The following is a 17,914-nucleotide window of genomic DNA, read 5'->3' as shown; positions in this document are numbered from 1 at the left end:
AGAGTGACTGGCACTGAGCCTTCACTACTCTTCAGAGGATAGTCTAGTTCAAAGGACATCAGCTGATGGTGACTCGAGAGCAGCAGGGAGGCAGCCCTACAAGGCCGGAGCAGTCAGCATGCAGGATGTGCCACTGTCTTTACCAAGGCAGTTAGGAAGAGAGTTCTGCAAAAGAGTAATGCTTAAGCAGCTTTAAAACATGCTACGGACTGTCTTTAACACGCCTTTAGAAGGGTACAGTTAAGAACAGTGACAGAAGGAGCAGGGGCAACACCCAGATTCCCAACTGCACACTTCACTCTCGGAAGAAAACAACCGGTTGCTCGTCAGTGGAAGCATCGGATGGCAGTAAGTAAGTATGCTTACCAGTAAACATTTTAGTAACAGCCTTACTCTGTTTTCGGGCAGAACAGAGAAGCAGGAGCCACGGTGGGAAGAACTCATGGTGACCAGCAAGCAGTTCCGCGACAGTCCCAGATAAGCTGGTGGCCGTCTGTTCTCCTTCAGTGACATTGCACCCTTCATCCACAGAGTCCACCAGCAGGAACAGGCTCTGCTGAGGGGGCTCCATGCCCAGGAGCGGGAGCAGCACACACCTGCAAGACACCACAGCACATCCAGAACGTTATTGGTGACAATGTCACACTCAGTTCTCAAACAGTAGTAGGACCAATTACAAATGTTTACAAAAGACTGTAGGACAAAATGTTTAAACATGTTTAGGACAAAAATGTTATAAATGTCAATTCCTTACTTTAAGTAGAATACAGGTCCTAAATAGCTGGCATTTCCAGTGATGTCACCTTCCACAGCACAGTGTGCTTGCGTGTGAGAGTGAGACCCAGCATAACCCAGGAAGGCCTGGAGGGACGGGGAGCCTAGAGTTCAATATTCCCTTCTGGATTTTGAATTGGTGTTAAAGTTTGAATTATCTATGACAAGGGCATGAAACGTGTTACAAAGGAAAACAAACAAAGCAAAACGAATATTCAGACCACCGTAATAACATCAGCATCAAGGCTTCCACAGAATTTACATGTGTTTCATTTCTCTCACGAGATGACTGCATGTGTATAACAAGTCACCACAGTTATTTTAAAGGCCTGGAAGAAGATGACTATATTCTAGGTCCAATTTGATAGTTTCACATTGTGAAGTAAAGAAAAGTGATTAAGTTTGATTCCACTGAGTAATGTATTTCCTGCTTTTGCAATTTATATAGCTGTTGAATGAAAGTTTTTTCCTAAATAACACAATGCTCATTTGCTTTCAGCAAATATTTACCTGATGTGTCTAAATGCCCAATGGGGTGCTAAGCAGGTAACACAGTGAAGGAGACACAATCCATCCAGTTACGAACAACAGAAATTTACAAATTGTATTTTCTACAATTCTCTTCTCAATCCTTCAATACCCTAGACACCAAGATCCAACTTTTCACCAGGCAAAAGTCAATGTTTCTAAAACCCCTAATCCATTATAATAGCATCACTCAAGTCCAAACTCCTACTCTCTCTCCCCCGTGCTACCAGGTGGCCCACCTGCCTCTATGGACCCTCCAGGGAGTTTCTACTGTGCCACTCACCCTTCCCCAGGGACTCCAGCCATGCGTGGCTTTCCTCGGTAACCCTCACCAGACAGCTGCCCCAGCTTCCTCTGCCTGGTCTGCACATCCCTTCTCTCATGTAATGTACCTGGCTTCTCCTTGGTCTTCAATGTTGAGTCCCTTTCTATGGTCAAATCTTTATTAAATGCTGTCATGGCATTAATGAGTCTTCTTCCATTGCACTTACTAATGTGTAAATAAGAAATGATCAACTCTAATTTTCTATGTTAGCAATTTTATCACTGTTTATCATATCAATGAGCACAGGGTATTGAAGTTATGTGTCTCCCATCCCAAACTGCCCAAACATTATTACTTAGGACCTACTGTGAGCACCATGCCAAGCTCTGGGGGTGTGCTGAAGAGCAAAACTGCCTCAGTCCTGACCTGCTCTTTTAAATTTTTTGTGCTGCTGGGGATGGAACCCAGGGCTTTGCGCATGCTAGGAAAGTGCTCTACCACTGAGTTCTAACCTTGATCTCATGACCTTCCTACCTTGGCTCCCCAGGTAGCTGGAGATACAGATGTGCTCTTTTGATGCTTATAGTTTAAAGAAAAAAAAAAATGACATTAAGTAAGTTTCAAATTACAAATCTGATAGGTGTGGGAAGAGGTCAGGGGAGCTGGGTGTGGAGGTTGAGGCTGGTGAGGTCAAAGCCAGGAGGGGGTGAGGAGGAAGAGCAAGGGTCAAGGGTTGGGGGCACACCAGAAGGGAGAAGAAAACCTAGTTAAGGCAACAGCACCTGCATGGGCTTGGAGAAAGACCCTTGAGCAAAGTGTGGAAGAAAGAATTGTGGAGAAGAGTAAATGCTGGGCTTCGTGAGCTTTTCAATGAAGTGTGGACATGACCCTGAGGGTTCTAGAGAGCCAATGCTGTACACTGGCAGGTTCCCAGCGCTCAAGACCATCTTCACAAATCACTAACACCGTAGATCTGTGTCATGAATGAAAGGCATCGAGTAGAGAAAATGGTACTTTAATATTTTAAAGCATCAGGTAAGTGCCAGGCGCGAAGTCGCACACCTATGATCCCAGCAGCTCAGAAGGTTGAGACAGGAGGATCGTGAGTTCAGAGCCAGCCTCAGCAACAGCCAAGCGCTTCTCAACTTGGTGAGACCTCTCTCTAAAAAAAAAATACATAATAGGGCAGGGGGTGTGGCTCGGTGGTCCAGTGCCCCTGAGTTCAATCCCAGGTACCAAAAAAAAAAAAAAAAAAAAAGAAGCATTTGATAAAAAACTTTAGTAAACTAACTCAGAATTCCCATGTTCAGGTCCCTCTCATTATTTCAAAGTCATCTATTTGGGAAAACTTAGACCAAGTAAAACAAGATCCACATTTTTATTCAATTATATTTTATAATCTATAAAAAGAAAACTCCTTCAAAGTACACATTCATGAATAATGAATAATTTAGACAGTCTAGAACGGATTTTTACATGTTGATATGTGTTTGTGTGTATACATATAATATTCCATTTGAAATGATGCAACAGTGTAGGTTATCAAACTCAGACAAAAATATCAATCAACATATTTAACAGCAGCAATGTTAATGGGTCTGACATATATATATATATATATATATATATATATATATATATATATAATTAAATGTCTTTTAATGGAGCTTATGAATTTGTATATATCTTATTAAATATCTTATTAAGAAGCTCATTACTTTGAATATATCTTATTAAGTATCTTTCATTTCTTAGTTTCATTAATATTCAGCCAAATGACTTATATTCTTAATATTTTCATTCATTCAATTTCAAGTGCTTGAGTTAGATGTTCCCTGCCTTGAGTCTGAGTGCTGACCAGCCCATAGGTGCCTTCTGACTCCAGACCGAGGCAGCCAAAAGCACAGAGGGCGATTCTGAAAGGAAATACATTCATTGCTCTTTTTTTCTTGATATGATGAATTTACTTACTGCCTTTTAAAAAGAGGCTAATTAGCTTTTTAAAAGCTGCTGGAAATAAATTATAAGGAATACACTAATAGATGATACATATCAGATGGACAGGACAATAATCTCCTCAGAGTTCAAACTGTCACTGTGGAACTGCAGGTTTGCACACACACTCTGGGTCACCTCCTCAGGTATGGGGAACTGGAAAGACATTCCTCTTGGCTTCACAGCAAAGCAAGCTAGACAAGTCACAAGTTCAAGACTTTTTTGAATCTATCAGAGATTCATGGTGGTCACAGGGCCACCATGAAGGCCAAAATCCAGGGAGAAAAACCCAACTGCAGAGAAGCCAGCACTTGTCCTTGGGGCAGAGACCACAGGGACCCTGGGGAGACACAGACTGCAGGAGGAAGAGCAGAGTGGAGCCCCGGGGCCTCGGATCCTCCATCTGACCTCCTCTACTGACCCCGCAGGTTAAACAGCAGCAGTCCGGGCTGGGAAGCACTGGGAATGAGTTTCCTCGGAATGAGTTTCCTCCTCAGACTCTTCCCCACCCCACACCCCATGGAAAAGCCTTAGGGGGATGGGGGAAGAGACCACTACTGCCCCAGGGAACCATCAAATCGGGGGCAGCCCACAGCAAGGGAGTGGGCAGGACCGCCCAGACCACCCAGCCCCAAGAGCAAAGGGTACAAGGTTGGCTTACTGGGAAAGAAGCCCCCACCCTCTCCACCACCCCACTGAGGCGAGGTTTGAGGAAAGAAGTGTTTGAGAGCAGCCAGGAGACAGAGAAGGAGTAAAACCACCTGGAAATCCACCCCACGCCAAGCACAAGGCATCACCAGAGGGGGCAGCCGGCAACCATACCAACCCTCAGATCGCCTACCTCCCCCTTCCTTCCCACACTGAAGGCCCCACAGGAAAACACTAGGGGCTCACCTGCAGGTACAAGAACGTTTCCATAAGATATTCTGCTTCCAACAAGCAATCATGAAAATCTAAAATGATACGAATTATTGCGAAAGAGGACCAAAGTTGACAAATGTATACTACCCATTTTTGAGGTTTACGATAAAGCTAGTGTAATCAAGACAGCCTGGTATTTGCTACAGACACACACAGAGATGTAAAAACAGGTCAGCATGAACACAGGAAGCTAATGTTATACGAAGTTGCAAAGGTAGTCAAGTGAGTAAGGAGAAGTTTTTTCCACAAATGATGCTGAACAAATGATGATAACTGGATGTCCAGATGCAAAAAAAGATGAACCTGGATCCATGTCTCACCCTTCATACAAAAATAAGCTCAAAATGGATCACAGGCTTCAGTGTTGAACTATAAAGCACCTAGGAAAATCTTTTTGTGATTTTGAGTTAGGTAAACAGTTTTTAGACCCTACCCCAAAAGTAGGATCCACAAAAGAAAAATAAATTGAAAACTTTTATCTGTATCAAAATTAACTTTCAGACACTGATACAAGAAGAAAAAGTCACACAAAGGACTGACAGAATATATTTCAGATTGAAGACTTATATTCAGAATACATGAAGAACCCTCAAACAATAATAAAAAAAATTACTTTTTTTTAATAGGAAGCAGACACTTCAGAAAAGATATAGGGGTGTCATAAAATGCTCAGTGCTACACAAATTAAGGACAGTGTCACTCCCCTGAGTTCTGACTAGGCTGACTCCTTGCTACACAGTAAGCTGAAGGTTTAGTTTTTCAGAGGCAGATTAGGTTTATTTTATACTTGATATCCAGAACAGTGCTCATTCATTCCAGTGTTACATCTTTAAACATAAAAATGTTCAACATAATTAATTATTTAGGGAAACTTATAATTAGGGAAATTCAAATCAAAACTACCAGGAGATACCAACAGACACTTAGTAGAACCTCTGAACTGAATGAATCCTGAAAACAACAAGGGTCTGGGCCACTGCAGAGCATGCACACAGCCACCTCCACCTGCACAATCACTTGTGAGGTTGGAGCTTCCTAACATGCACCTATCAGGGCTCAGCAACCCCCTTCCTGGTATTACTAACTGAAACTCGCAGCCCCCCGCCCCATACACATACAAATATACATAAATGTTAATAGTAGCTTTATTTATAATCCTCCAAACTGGGAACAACCCAGATTTTCTTCTGCTGGTGAATGGGTAAACAAACTAAGTATCCATACAAGAGAAGGCCACTCTGTCACTAAAGGAAAAAACTCAATGCCTCATACAACATGGATGAATCTTAAAGGCATTCTGTAAATGAAAGGACCCAGATTCAGAAGACTGCATGTAAGACTGCATTCATATGACACTTAGACAAACAAAATTATAAGGACAGGCCAGTGGTTACAAAGGCTGACATGAGGGCAGGGTTCTACAAAAGAGAAGCAAATGGGAATGTGGGGGTGACAGCTGCTCTGTATCATCACTGGGGAGGATCCGTGACTCTGTGTATCTGTCAAACTTACAGAACTGTATTCCACAAAGAGTCAATTTCACTGAATGCAAATAAATCTAATAAATTACTAATAAATTACTACTGTTAACCTGTCTCTGAACAAACAAAACCTGCAGCTCACTGTGCAGCAGCAAGAAGTCAGCCGAGTCAGCACTCAGGGGACTGACACTACCCTTAATTTCCATAACACTGAGCAATTCATTTACACTTGTACACTGCTGGTGGGACTGCAGATTGGTGCAGCCAATTTGGAAAGCAGTATGGAGATTTCTTGGAAAGCTGGGAATGGAGCCAACATTTGACCCAGCTATTCCCCTTCTTGGTCTATTCCCTAAAGACCTAAAAAGAGCATGCTACAGGGACACTGCTACATCGATGTTCATAGCAGCTCAATTCACAATAGCAAGACTGTGGAACCAACCTAGATGCCCTTCAATAGACGAATGGATTAAAAAAAATGTGGCATTTATACACAATGGAGTATTACTCTGCATTAAAAAATGACAAAATCATAGAATTTGCAGGGAAATGGATGGCATTAGAGCAGATTATGCTAAGTGAAGCTAGCCAATCCCTAAAAAACAAATGCCAAATGTCTTCTTTGATATAAGGAGAGTAACTAAGAACGGAGTAGGGACGAAGAGCAGGAGAAGAAGATTAACATTAAACAGGGATGAGAGGTGGGAGGGAAAGGGAGAGAAAAGGGAAATTGCATGGAAATGGAAGGAGACCCTCAGGGTTATACAAAAGAACATACAAGAGGAAATGAGGGGAAAGGGAAAAATAATACAAGGGGGAGAAATGAAGGACAGTAGAGGGGGTAGAGAGAGAAGAGGGGAGGGGAGGGGAGGGGGGATAGTAGAGGATAGGAAAGGTAGCAGACACTAGTATGGCAATATGTAAATCAATGGATGTGTAATTGATGTGATTCTGCAATCTGTATATGGGCTAAAAATGGGAGTTCATAACCCACTTGAAGCAAAGTGTGAAATATGATATATCAAGAACTATGTAATGTTTTGAATAACCAACAATAAAAAATTAAAAAGAGAGAGAGAGAGAGAGATAATTTTTTTTAATATTTTTATTTTTTAGTTCTCGGCGGACACAGCATCTTTGTTTGTATGTGGTGCTGAGGATCGAACCCGGGCCGCACGCATGCCAGGCGAGCGCTACAGCTTGAGCCACATCTCCAGCCTGAAAAAAGAAACTTGTTAATGGACATCTTCTTCCCAGTTGGTACCTGGAGGTTCCAATGCTCTTAGATGAGCTCATTTCCATGGAAGGTGCCATCTGCTCCTAGTAGCACACTGAGTCACAGCCCTGCGTTTCTGTCTTCTAGGACAGGACCAGCCATCGGCTCTGGTGAGTGCACTAACCTCCTTGGAGAGCTCCTGGCTCTGGGCACAGAGCCCTTCACATGTAGGACCTGCTCAGCTGTCTGCTCTCCTGCTCCAATGTTCACCCTTCTTCTCCACTCACTGGAGCTCAGCCCAGGTGTCACTTACCAGGCAGGTCTTTGCGATACACTGCTCTAAAGCTAACAGGTAAGGATCTCAGCATCTATACTGCTAGAACAGCCATCAGAGTCCATCACAACTGTAATTAACTAAGGAACCAAGGAAGAAGGAACCACCTACATATCATTCACCATTATATTTTTAGCAGTTAGCAAAGGACCCTTCAAAAAGTGAGGATCTATAAATACTTACTGACTGAATGAATGAACAAGCAGGTTTATTTTAGTGTTGATATCCAGAACAGTGCTCATTCATTCCAGTGTTACATCTTTAAAAGTAAACCCAACAGTTCATTGCTGGCTCACACTCAGCTCCAAGGAGCTGTTTTAGTTAATTTCATGTGTTAAACTGGCTGGGCCAGGGGGTGCTCAGACACTGGTCAAACATTGCTCTGGGCATGTCAGTGAGGGTGGTTCCGAATCAGTGGACCAGTGAGCAGACTGCTCCCCTCCTGTGGGGGGGAGTTGAAGGCCTGACTAGAAGAGAGAGCTGATGTGGCCACCTGACTGCCTGAGATGGGATACCAGCCTTTCCTGTCTTCAGACTCAAAAAAACTCAGTCCTTCTTGGGTTTAGAGAATGCCGACTTTCAGACTAACACTTCAACTACCAGCTCTGTGGATTCTCAGGCCTCTGAATTCAGATTGGAACTATCTGTTAGTTTTGCAGGTCTGTAGCCTGCTAATGACAGAAGCTGGAACTTCTAACCCTCCATAACTGTCAGCTAATTCCTTATAATAAATCTATTTGTTAGTGGTTTCTCAAGAGAACTCTAATATAGGACTTCCTATAAAATTTTTTCCTTACATTAGTTACTTTCTTAAATTCCTGACATACTTGGACTTTTTAATGCACACTCTGTATCTTGTACCCACAACACATCCATTTTGCCTTGCTACCGTCTTTGCAGTGCTGCCCCCACTTCACTGTGTCCAGGTACTGAATATGGCCCACTGTGTGACTTTTGGGTTTGGGTTCTAGGAAGAAACAAACTAAACTGCTCTCCAGGGACCTGTTAAACCTACACAAAAACAAACAAAACAAAAAATGTGTCATCATTAGGAAAAGGGTACTTTCAAATATGGCAAAACCTAGTGTGGTCACTTCAGATGAATAGTGGGGACTTTAGACTTCAGAGGTGCTCTAGAGAAACAACCCTGTACCGACCCGGTATTCCAATTCCGAGTGCAGGGGTCACACAGTTCCTTAGCTGCCATGCTCCTGGTGAGTACGTCAGCATGTCACCACAAAAAGCTCAAAGGCAAAGCTCCCTCCACACACCACCTCACCGCCACTGGCTCTGGCCCACTGTAATGTCGAGGGAAGTGCACCTTCTGAGAAAAGTCTGGTTTTTTTTAATATTCTTAATAGTTCTATTTCATGCCAGCAAGAGCATTTCCCCAAACCATGTATTTCCAACTAAAAAGTTAAAAATAATATATATGATAACTAAAACTTGAACAAAATGTGGCTCAGTGCAGCCCTGGCCTACCATGTGAGGCCCTGGGTTTGTTCTCTAACAACACAAAGTAAATGATTTAAAAAATTTTAAAAAGTTGGACAATACAAAAAAATCTAAAATAAAATATTTGCAGCTATTTGAAATAAACAGCATTACTTCTTTAAACACTTTCCAATTGAAGGTCACGGTTTATCCCAACTAACCGCCATAGGCTCCCAACACTTCCCCAGTCCTCGAAAGCTGTTAGGTCCACTATTTTTGTTCAAATAATAGGACCAGAGAACTCATTTTCAATCCGAGGCAAAGTTATATTTCATTAAATTCATTGATCTGTGAGAGAAAATGTGAAAGCAATAAAGAAACAAGGATAGAAAGAATTCACTGAAGACCACACACCCTAAGCAAATGTGTGTCTCCAGCATTTTTTCTGAGACAAACTCTTCAATCATGTTTGTTATTAAATAGCACCAACATGCACTGACTCAACACAAGGCATCTCTTTGTTATGGACTTGGGAGAACACGGTGTAGGAATGCGAGGAGGAGCAACCAGACAGGACTCAGACAGGAGGACAAGCCAGGTGGAAAGGAGCAGAGAAAGGTTCTGGGACTCACACTCTGAACAGGAAGGCAACTCTCCCACTGCACTGCACTTGGGACTCAGAACGTCCTCAAGTTTCCTGCACGCACACACACATGCACGCACTGTGCTTTCCAGTGATTCTAAAAGTGAGAAGAATACTTAAATCTTTAACTCCCTGAATGCTAAAATTCCAGTTATTTCCCTGGCCTATGAGCAATGCAATATTGCTGCAATAATCATGGAATGTTACTAAAACACAGTTTTTAGGAGCGATTTCTCATTCTGCTCTAAATATACAAAGATTTTGCTTTGTCATGCAATTGTTTACCCCTTCCTAAGTCTCCTAAATAGTGCAGTAAGAAGGAAAAATAGTTTTTCTCTGAAAAACTGTGTGCATCTGGTGAAATAAAATGGGGGCAGAAGAGAAAATTTTGAATACAATAATAGCAAACCAAAATTACTGATCTACTTGAAAGCAGTGTATTAATTCAAGCTGCTCTACTTCTAAATGTGGATAAAGAACCAAAATTCTCAAGTAATAAACACAGGGAATCATATGCGAACCCTGAAAAGTATGTCTAAGGAGTGATATAACTGGCAGCTGTTTTTAATCAGTGGCTTTCTCCTTGGATGTGATGGTTATAGGGATGTAAGGTATTTGTCTCATAAATCAAATATATGTGGTGTAAATGCTAATTCATTTTCTCCTTCAAACACACCTAAAAATTGAACATAAACAACCATCTAGCTATGGTCCAAATGTCTGCATTCCTCCCAAGATTCACAGATTAAATCCTAGCCTCCAACGTGTCAGGGGTAGCCTCTAGGCAGTGAGTGGGTAGAGGGGCAGAGCCTTCAGGAATGGGATATTAGTGCCCTTGTAAAGGAGATCTCAGAAGCTAGCTCATCCTTTTGCTACCTTGTGAGGACAGAGCAAGAAGGTGTCAGCAATGATCTTCTGTGATTTATCAGAATGTGCCTTCAATACACAAAGACTGCTGTTGCAGGTTTCATCTTGTTGCTGCATGATGCATGCTAGCTACTGCAAAGTCACCAAGGTGCACCCACCCAAAGTACCCTCAGATAAGACACTGTTTAAAGTATCTATACTTTTTTCTACATTCATTATCAATTACCTTGATTTTAAGAAGTTTTAAAAATTAGATAACACTTAGGCTATGTTTTGGATAAATGTCCCATAAAGGCCCATGTGATAAAGGTCAGGTCCCCAACTTGTTGTTACTGGGAAGTAACAGAACCTATAAAAGGTGGGACCTACTTGGAGGTCTTCAGGTCACGAAGGGGGCCTTTGAAGGAAACAGTGGGACCCTTGCCCCTTCCTCGTCCTCTTTCACCTCCAGGCCATGCGGAGAGTACTTCTACTCTGCCACCAGTCCCACCCGAGGCCTAAAGGCAATGGGTTCACCTCATCAGGGACTGGAGCCTCTAAAACTGTGAGCTAAAGTAAATCTTTTCAAAGTTGATTAGCTCAGACATTTGTTATAGTGACAGTTGACTGACACCAAGTAGCATTACCAGATTATCTATTTTGAATATTGGAGCCTGAAATGTCATTACCATCTGGTGAAATTTAGCATCAAAACAGTATAAATCTAGGGGCTGTGCAGGTGGCTCAGTGGCAGAGTACTTGCCCAGAGCATGAGGTTCGCTTGCTCTAAAGAGCAGTTCTGAGCACTGAGCACTTTCTGAAATCATTGAGAGTGCACGCTGACCATCTCTTCATTAACAAATTGTTAAATTCTCTAAAAAACCCAGACTTTAAAAATTAAGTTCCTACAGAAGATGAGAGTAAAGCAGAAAAATTAAAGTACTAGTAATTTTTAATCAATATATCATGTATTCCCTTGGAAAACAAACTTAGATTCTATCTTCTTTTCTTAGAAACAAAATTAACCCAATCATTATCTAAAGCATGTGGAAAAAGAAGAAGAAAAAGAAGTATCATTAGTACTTTCAACCAGTTTGGGATGGAATATTACCTATTAGTTTAAAAGAAAAACCAAAAGAACCTAGTAAATTACTTGAAAATTAAAATCAGGAAAAAGTTTGCCCAAAATGTGGGATAATATGTGTCCCTGGATTTTTGCCTAGTGACTATAATATTTTCACATTTTTATGAACTGTCTAGCCCTTGCTAAAACATAGCCCAGAGATATGGAACATGAAAACAAAAAGAAAAATATAACCAAAGAGAAGAAGCATTTTAAAGAGTCAGAAACAGAGAAGCCACATTGTTTGAGCCTTGCTTGCCCCAGAGCGTGCGGTGGCAGCCTGGGTGCTTCTGGTGGGAGTGAAGGGACTAGGAGTCCCCCGCCTCCAGCACCAGGACTCACTGTCTGAAACCAGAGCTGGGACAGGGGCTGGGCCAATACAACAATAAAAGAAAGATGAAATTAAAAACATGGGGGAGTATGCTCACTGGAGCACACAGAGCTAGCCACAGTGAGATAGCAACTGACCACTTCAAGTCAATACTGAATCTAAAAAGTCAGCAGCTTGCAGGAGGAACTTCTTCCATTTGCAGCCCTCACAGTCGGTCACACTGGGGACAGAATGGTAAGGTGATCAATAAACCCTGGAGTAAGAATAACAGAGTTCCAAAGAGGGGGGAATAAAACTCAGCGCTCAGCAAGAAGGCAGCAAACCCAGAAGTGGAGTGTGTACTCGCGTCTAAGCTAAAGTAACTCACCAAACTGCTAAGGGCTTAAAAAAATGCACTTGTATTGTTCAGAGAAATAAGGGCAGGGGCAAAATTGACTTTTTTCTTTTTTTCCTTTTTGAGTTTGGCTACTTTCTTTTTTTTTTTTTTTTTAATTGGTTGTTCAAAACATTACAAAGCTCTTGACATATCATATTTAATACGTTTGATTCAAGTGGGTTATGAACTCCCATTTTTACCCCGTATACAGATAGCAGAATCACATCAGTTACACATCCACGTTTTTACATATTGCCATACTAGTGACTGTTGTATTCTGGAGGGGAGGGGGGACAGTAGAGGATAGGAGAGATAGCAAAATTGACTTTTTAAAAAGGAAATAACTTAATAAGCAAAGGCATAAATCCAGTAAAACAAGAAAAGTCAAGGGCCTTCTGCAGGATGAAGCGCAGTAGGCCCCAGCACCAACCTCCCCTGTAGCAACTGGCAACTGAGAGAGAAAAATGACAACTGTACTTTTACAGACACGAGGGGGCTGCTAAAGCAAGAAAATGAGATGAATTGGAACTCCAGAGCAGGAGCTCCTTCAAAGTGAGGAACAAAGTGACTGCTGATTTCTTCTCAGGGGTCATTTGTTGATTTGGGGACACAGGCTAATTCTACAGGTGCAGACTAAGAATTGGGACTGGGCTGCCTTAAGGGACTCTACCAAGGGAGCAAAGCCAGCAAGGTTTGCATGAGTCAGTCTGTCCCTTTTAAGGAGCAGAGTGCATGTGTGATGGGTCCTGAACACAAGGTTCATTTTCCCTAAGGGACTTTGCTAAACTGTGGGCTGTGCTTCTTAGAAGCTTGAGAGACCAGACCAGGTGTGTCTAAAGCCACCTTGAGGGCTCCACTGGTGGCATGTGAGAGAAGAATTCTGCTAAGCCAGAATCTTGCTTTAAACACAACTCTCCAGGATGTGTAAGGAATCGAGGCCAAAAGCACCACACATTAACATCTCCCAGGGAAGTGAATTAGCAAGTCGTCAGAGCTGAGCAGAGATGAGCAGACCAACCATGCCAAGCACAGACAGGAAGCAGAGGCCTTCCCAAGGTCAGCAAGGACCCCAGCCCAGCTTGCTCTCACCTGCACCAGTTCCTCACCAGCCTGGCCAAGCAGGGAGGGGGAAAGCCTTCTCTGCCACCATGATCATCTATCACCATCTGACATACAATTAAAAAATTGTTAGATAGGAAAAGGCAAACAATAGGAGATTAGTAATCTAGAGAAAAAAGATAATTAATATAGGCTGAGAAATTACCCAGAGGTTAAAAATAACTGTGATTAAAATACTGGAGAAAATAGATGTATATAAATGGGTGAAAGATGGATAATTCCAACAACAAATGGAAGCTATAAAAATCAGCAATGAAAATTCCATAAGAGAACTAAAACACATAATTATTAGATATTAGGGATTCTGGATGCATTCACTACTATCCTGATTACAACACAGACAGAACAGAAATTCACAACACACAGAACCTGACCATAAAGCAAAAGCTGGTGGCCTAGTGGGAAAATGAAAATTCAATACACACTACTACAAGACCATAAATGGACAGAGTTCCAAGGGCAGTTGGAGGCATGTCGCAGTTTGGAAGATGAAAACGCCCACCCCACGGCCCAGCACCTGGCCCCCAACAAGCGGGCTGCAGCACCTCTCCCTCCTTTACTCCTAGTACAGGTTCAAAAGGATGCTTGAGAATGTTCTCAGCAGCACAGCACTGCTTCATGAAGTAAGACAGCTGCGCACATTTCCAAATGAGTAACAACAAGATGACAGAGAACTGAATGGTGGCTCACAGAATAGAATTCTGCTCATGCACTAGTGAATGTGAATCATTAGCCCCATGCAACAGGACACACCTAAAGGGCAGTGTTACACAGAGGTGCTGCAGGATGACACCAGGGGTGCGTCACCATCCACACACAAAGGCAGTTTGCTAAGTGTAAGCTGGATAGGCCTGGGGGACCCTAGGCCTCAGATCATTTCAGAAAAGTCACTCTCTCCCAAGGTCGAGGTGGGGTTTTCCAGAGGCCAATGTAGAAGCAGAGCTGGAAATGCAGCTGTCCTTTAAGTCCAATATTTAAAACCATTTGCAAAGAATGAAAAAGCCACTCTTTTAAGTGCTGGTTTTGGTTTTTCATTCCCTCTTATTTCTGGCTTGGATAATATAGGTATTCTTTCATCAAAATTTTATTTATGTTTGCATGTATAGTTTTATTATTATCATTACATTAAAACATTATACAAAATTATCAATTTAAGTTTCAAATACAGCTAATGCTGATAGATATAACCTACATAAAAAAACAGCTCTTTGGATCCTCAATAAATTTTGAGTTTAAAGGGTATCTAGAATGAAGGTGCTTGAAAAGCATGGCTACAGAACAAACCCTGACCAGCCGATCTGCACACCTCCTCTGTGCTCAAGCCATGGGGGTTGAAGAGCAGATTCACAGGATGCTCACCTATGGCTGGCCGGATTTAGGAGGGACACACAGGGTTCCTAAAAGTGTAGATGATTTTCTTTAAAACAAAATCAAATACAGATTTGAAGCAAATATGGCAAAAAGTGTATTGCTGCCGCAGTCCGGCTGCAGCAAAGTAGCCACGGCTCTCAGCTTATTGCTTTTCTACCTATTTCACTATATAACTGAACACTTGCGGGTAGGGAATCTATCACTTGCCCCACAAATTCCTTTTCTCCAACTGTATATTTCCTTTGGTGCCACTAAATTTCCCTGTGAATCCCACTAGGTCCACTGGGTGACATCTATTTCTCTCAGCAACTTCACACACACACTGACTAAGAATAGACCTATAAAGTTTTTCCCCCTTTTCCAAATGAATTATGAATTTTTTTTTACTGATAATCTTTCAGAAATAGGAACCCCACAGATGAAATTATAGATTTATGGAAAGGTAAAAGGGACCTCAGAGACTCCATCACATGACATAATCTGATGCAATGTCCTTAAAAAAAAAAAAAAAGAGTCAATAAAAGGGAATGTCAACAGTATTTGAAAAGATAGAAATAAAATAATCAAAAGTACTGGTTTAAAACAGATCCTTTTCATCTATAACTATCTTTCATGTATATTTAAATTTCTCTACACATAGACACACACACACACACACACACACACAAAAAAAAAAAAAAAACACAGATGAAAAAGGCTGACATGGTTAAAGCAATACAACTTACCAACTGACCAAAATGACAATGTTTTAAATTAAAATAAGTAGCTATCCATTAATGCAAGCAATAGTTACTGAGTCCCTAAGGCTAAGAACACAAGGAGGATAAAATGGGCATTCACTCTGTTCATTCCAAAAGGCAGGCAGGACGTCAAGGAAAGGAGAAGGCACACAGAAATACTCCAGATCATGACAGATATTAAAATTCAGAAAGAAGACGAAGTAGGGTGATGTGGTTTTGACTGGACAGGGAGACTCCACAGGGCTCAGTGGAGAGGGAGAGGGCAGAGGCAGCCCTGAAGAGGGCACTCCAGCCATGACAGGCTGGCAGCCAGCCAGACACCTGCTGGCTGGACTCACCTCCTTCAGAAGGTAACAGGGTCCTGAGGGAGGAGCACGGAGCAGGGGCACAAGAGGGAGATGGCCAGCTGAAGGGCGGCAGGGAGCAGACCAAGAGGAACTCGGGGGTTTCAGCAGGGCAGCAACATGACCTGATGCTTGGACTGTCTGAAGACAGAGGGAGCCAGCATCAGGAAGGCCGGCGAGGAGGCCACTACTGTGGTCCTTCTGCCAAGAAACAGTGGCTGGGGAGCAACCGTGGAGGGGAGGCAGGAGGAGGAGGACAAAGGAGCCCTGGGCTCAGGAAAGGGCTGCGAACAGCTTAGCAATCAACAACGATGCCCAGATTTTTAACAAAAAAATAATAACTTCCCCTTTGGAATATTATGTTCTCAGTCTGTGTTTTAGCTATTTTCTTACAACAGTACAGCAAAATACCAAAACTCAAAATAACAAGGATTTCTCCTTTGTTCTGTGTGTTTTGATCTGCTCTCTCCTGGACAAAAGGTGCAGACGGGTCTGTCCCTCCTCACCTCTGTCCTCACCCTGGACCATCTCCAAGTCCTGGGTAGGTTCTTGTGGAAATGATGGTAGAAACACAGGAGGACAAATCCCACTTTAAGCCTCTGTTTGACAGGTCACTTTTGCTAATATCCCACTGACCACAGTAAACCTCGGGGATGAGCCAAAATCACATGGCGGGAGATACCCACTTCTCCATGTGATGAAGACCATGGGTACTCAGAGGGACAAAGAACACAGGTAGTAACTCAGCCCAACACAGTGTCAGTGTGGTCAAATCAAGACATGGTGCACTAGAAAGGCAATGACATTTAGGATCTTTATGAGATTAGGATCACGGGATAGAGAAATTGGTTTGAAATTTAAAAGAAAATGATAAAGTCTGAAGACATCAATGAGATCAACAGAGACTAAAGATCACAACCAACCAGGACACAGTTCAAAGAGATTTGTAAGAAAAGACCATAAGTATTCACTTATTTTAATTCATAAAATTAAGCAATTTTATTTCATAAAATTAAAAAATAGCAAAATCACTCAACAAAGTAAGAGGCTAAATAAACTTTTTAAAAGTTTCATAGTTCCACCAAGTATATAATACTCTTACTAAACATTAAAAAAATAAGAATACGCTTACTTGTCAAAATTGCTAAAAGCTTTACCACTGTTTGCTATGCTTAGAAAATATTTCTTAAAAGAATGAATGTGCTAAATATGCTCTGCTGAGGTCATAGAAACACGCTGTGCACCTGAGAGGAGGCAGAACTGAGTCATGAAGAGTTTTCAACGCTAAGCAGAGAAATTTGCATTGGTTATGCAGCTTACCACAGGCAAGAGGAAGGACCTGCAGAAGGCACTAGGCAACTGTGCCCAAAGGAATCCAACAGACCGACCAGGAACAGGTGAATACAAATTCTAAATTAGTAAAAGAACACAAGAACTCATCCAAGAAACAGGTGAAATATCTTAGACAAGAGTAATATAATAGGAGAGAGTCAAAGAAAATGCTAGAATCCAGCCTAGGGCAGTGCTTCTCAATCTCAAGGACACTAGGGTCCAGTTACAAGGCAGATTCTGAGTCAGGAACCAGAGATTCTGCCTCTTCATGGACCTCCAAGGTGGGGCCAGCACTGCTAACTTCAGATCACTTCTGAGTAGAAAGGACCCAGAGAATGGAGCCATTATGGAGAACTTCCTGTGCATCAGCTTTCCCAGCACTCCAGACACTGCAGGAGCATCTCATCACACGTTCTATCACCTTCATGGCGTGCACCAAACACGACTTGTGTGTCCAGTTTTGATGTTCTGTTCAGTGTACCTCCTCCCACTTAACTCGGTGCCTTACTTGGCGCACCACTTTAGCCCTGATGCTTAACTTAGCATGCATCTGGCACATGGCCTGCACCGAGGATTTAAGAAATGAATGAACAGAAATGCTGGTAAAGAAGCAGGTCTGAACACACCAGGGTGAGAAAGGGCAGCTGCGTGCAAAGAGACTCTACTGAGAACAGATAGAGGCTCTGGGTGCAGATCTGATGGCTGTATTAATATGGACTTTGGAGCCATATTAATATGGCT

The 17,914-nt window shown here is 42.3% G+C and overlaps 1 protein-coding gene across 1 annotated transcript in view; it reads right to left on the bottom strand.

Annotated features, from left to right (window-relative positions):
• Positions 1-17,914, bottom strand: part of Ankrd50 (ankyrin repeat domain containing 50) — a 45,632-nt gene that overhangs the window by 13,336 nt on the left and 14,382 nt on the right. The window contains exon 4 of the mRNA XM_027926532.2: positions 367-596. Within this exon, the coding sequence (XP_027782333.1) occupies positions 367-596 (230 nt within the window). The remainder of the gene's footprint in view (positions 1-366; positions 597-17,914) is intronic.

This window comes from Marmota flaviventris, chromosome 7, assembly GCF_047511675.1.
Source record: "Marmota flaviventris isolate mMarFla1 chromosome 7, mMarFla1.hap1, whole genome shotgun sequence".
NCBI classification, from domain to species: domain Eukaryota; kingdom Metazoa; phylum Chordata; class Mammalia; order Rodentia; family Sciuridae; genus Marmota; species Marmota flaviventris.
Note: the sequence above shows the minus strand (reverse complement) of the source record. Positions and strands in the feature narration are given on the sequence as shown.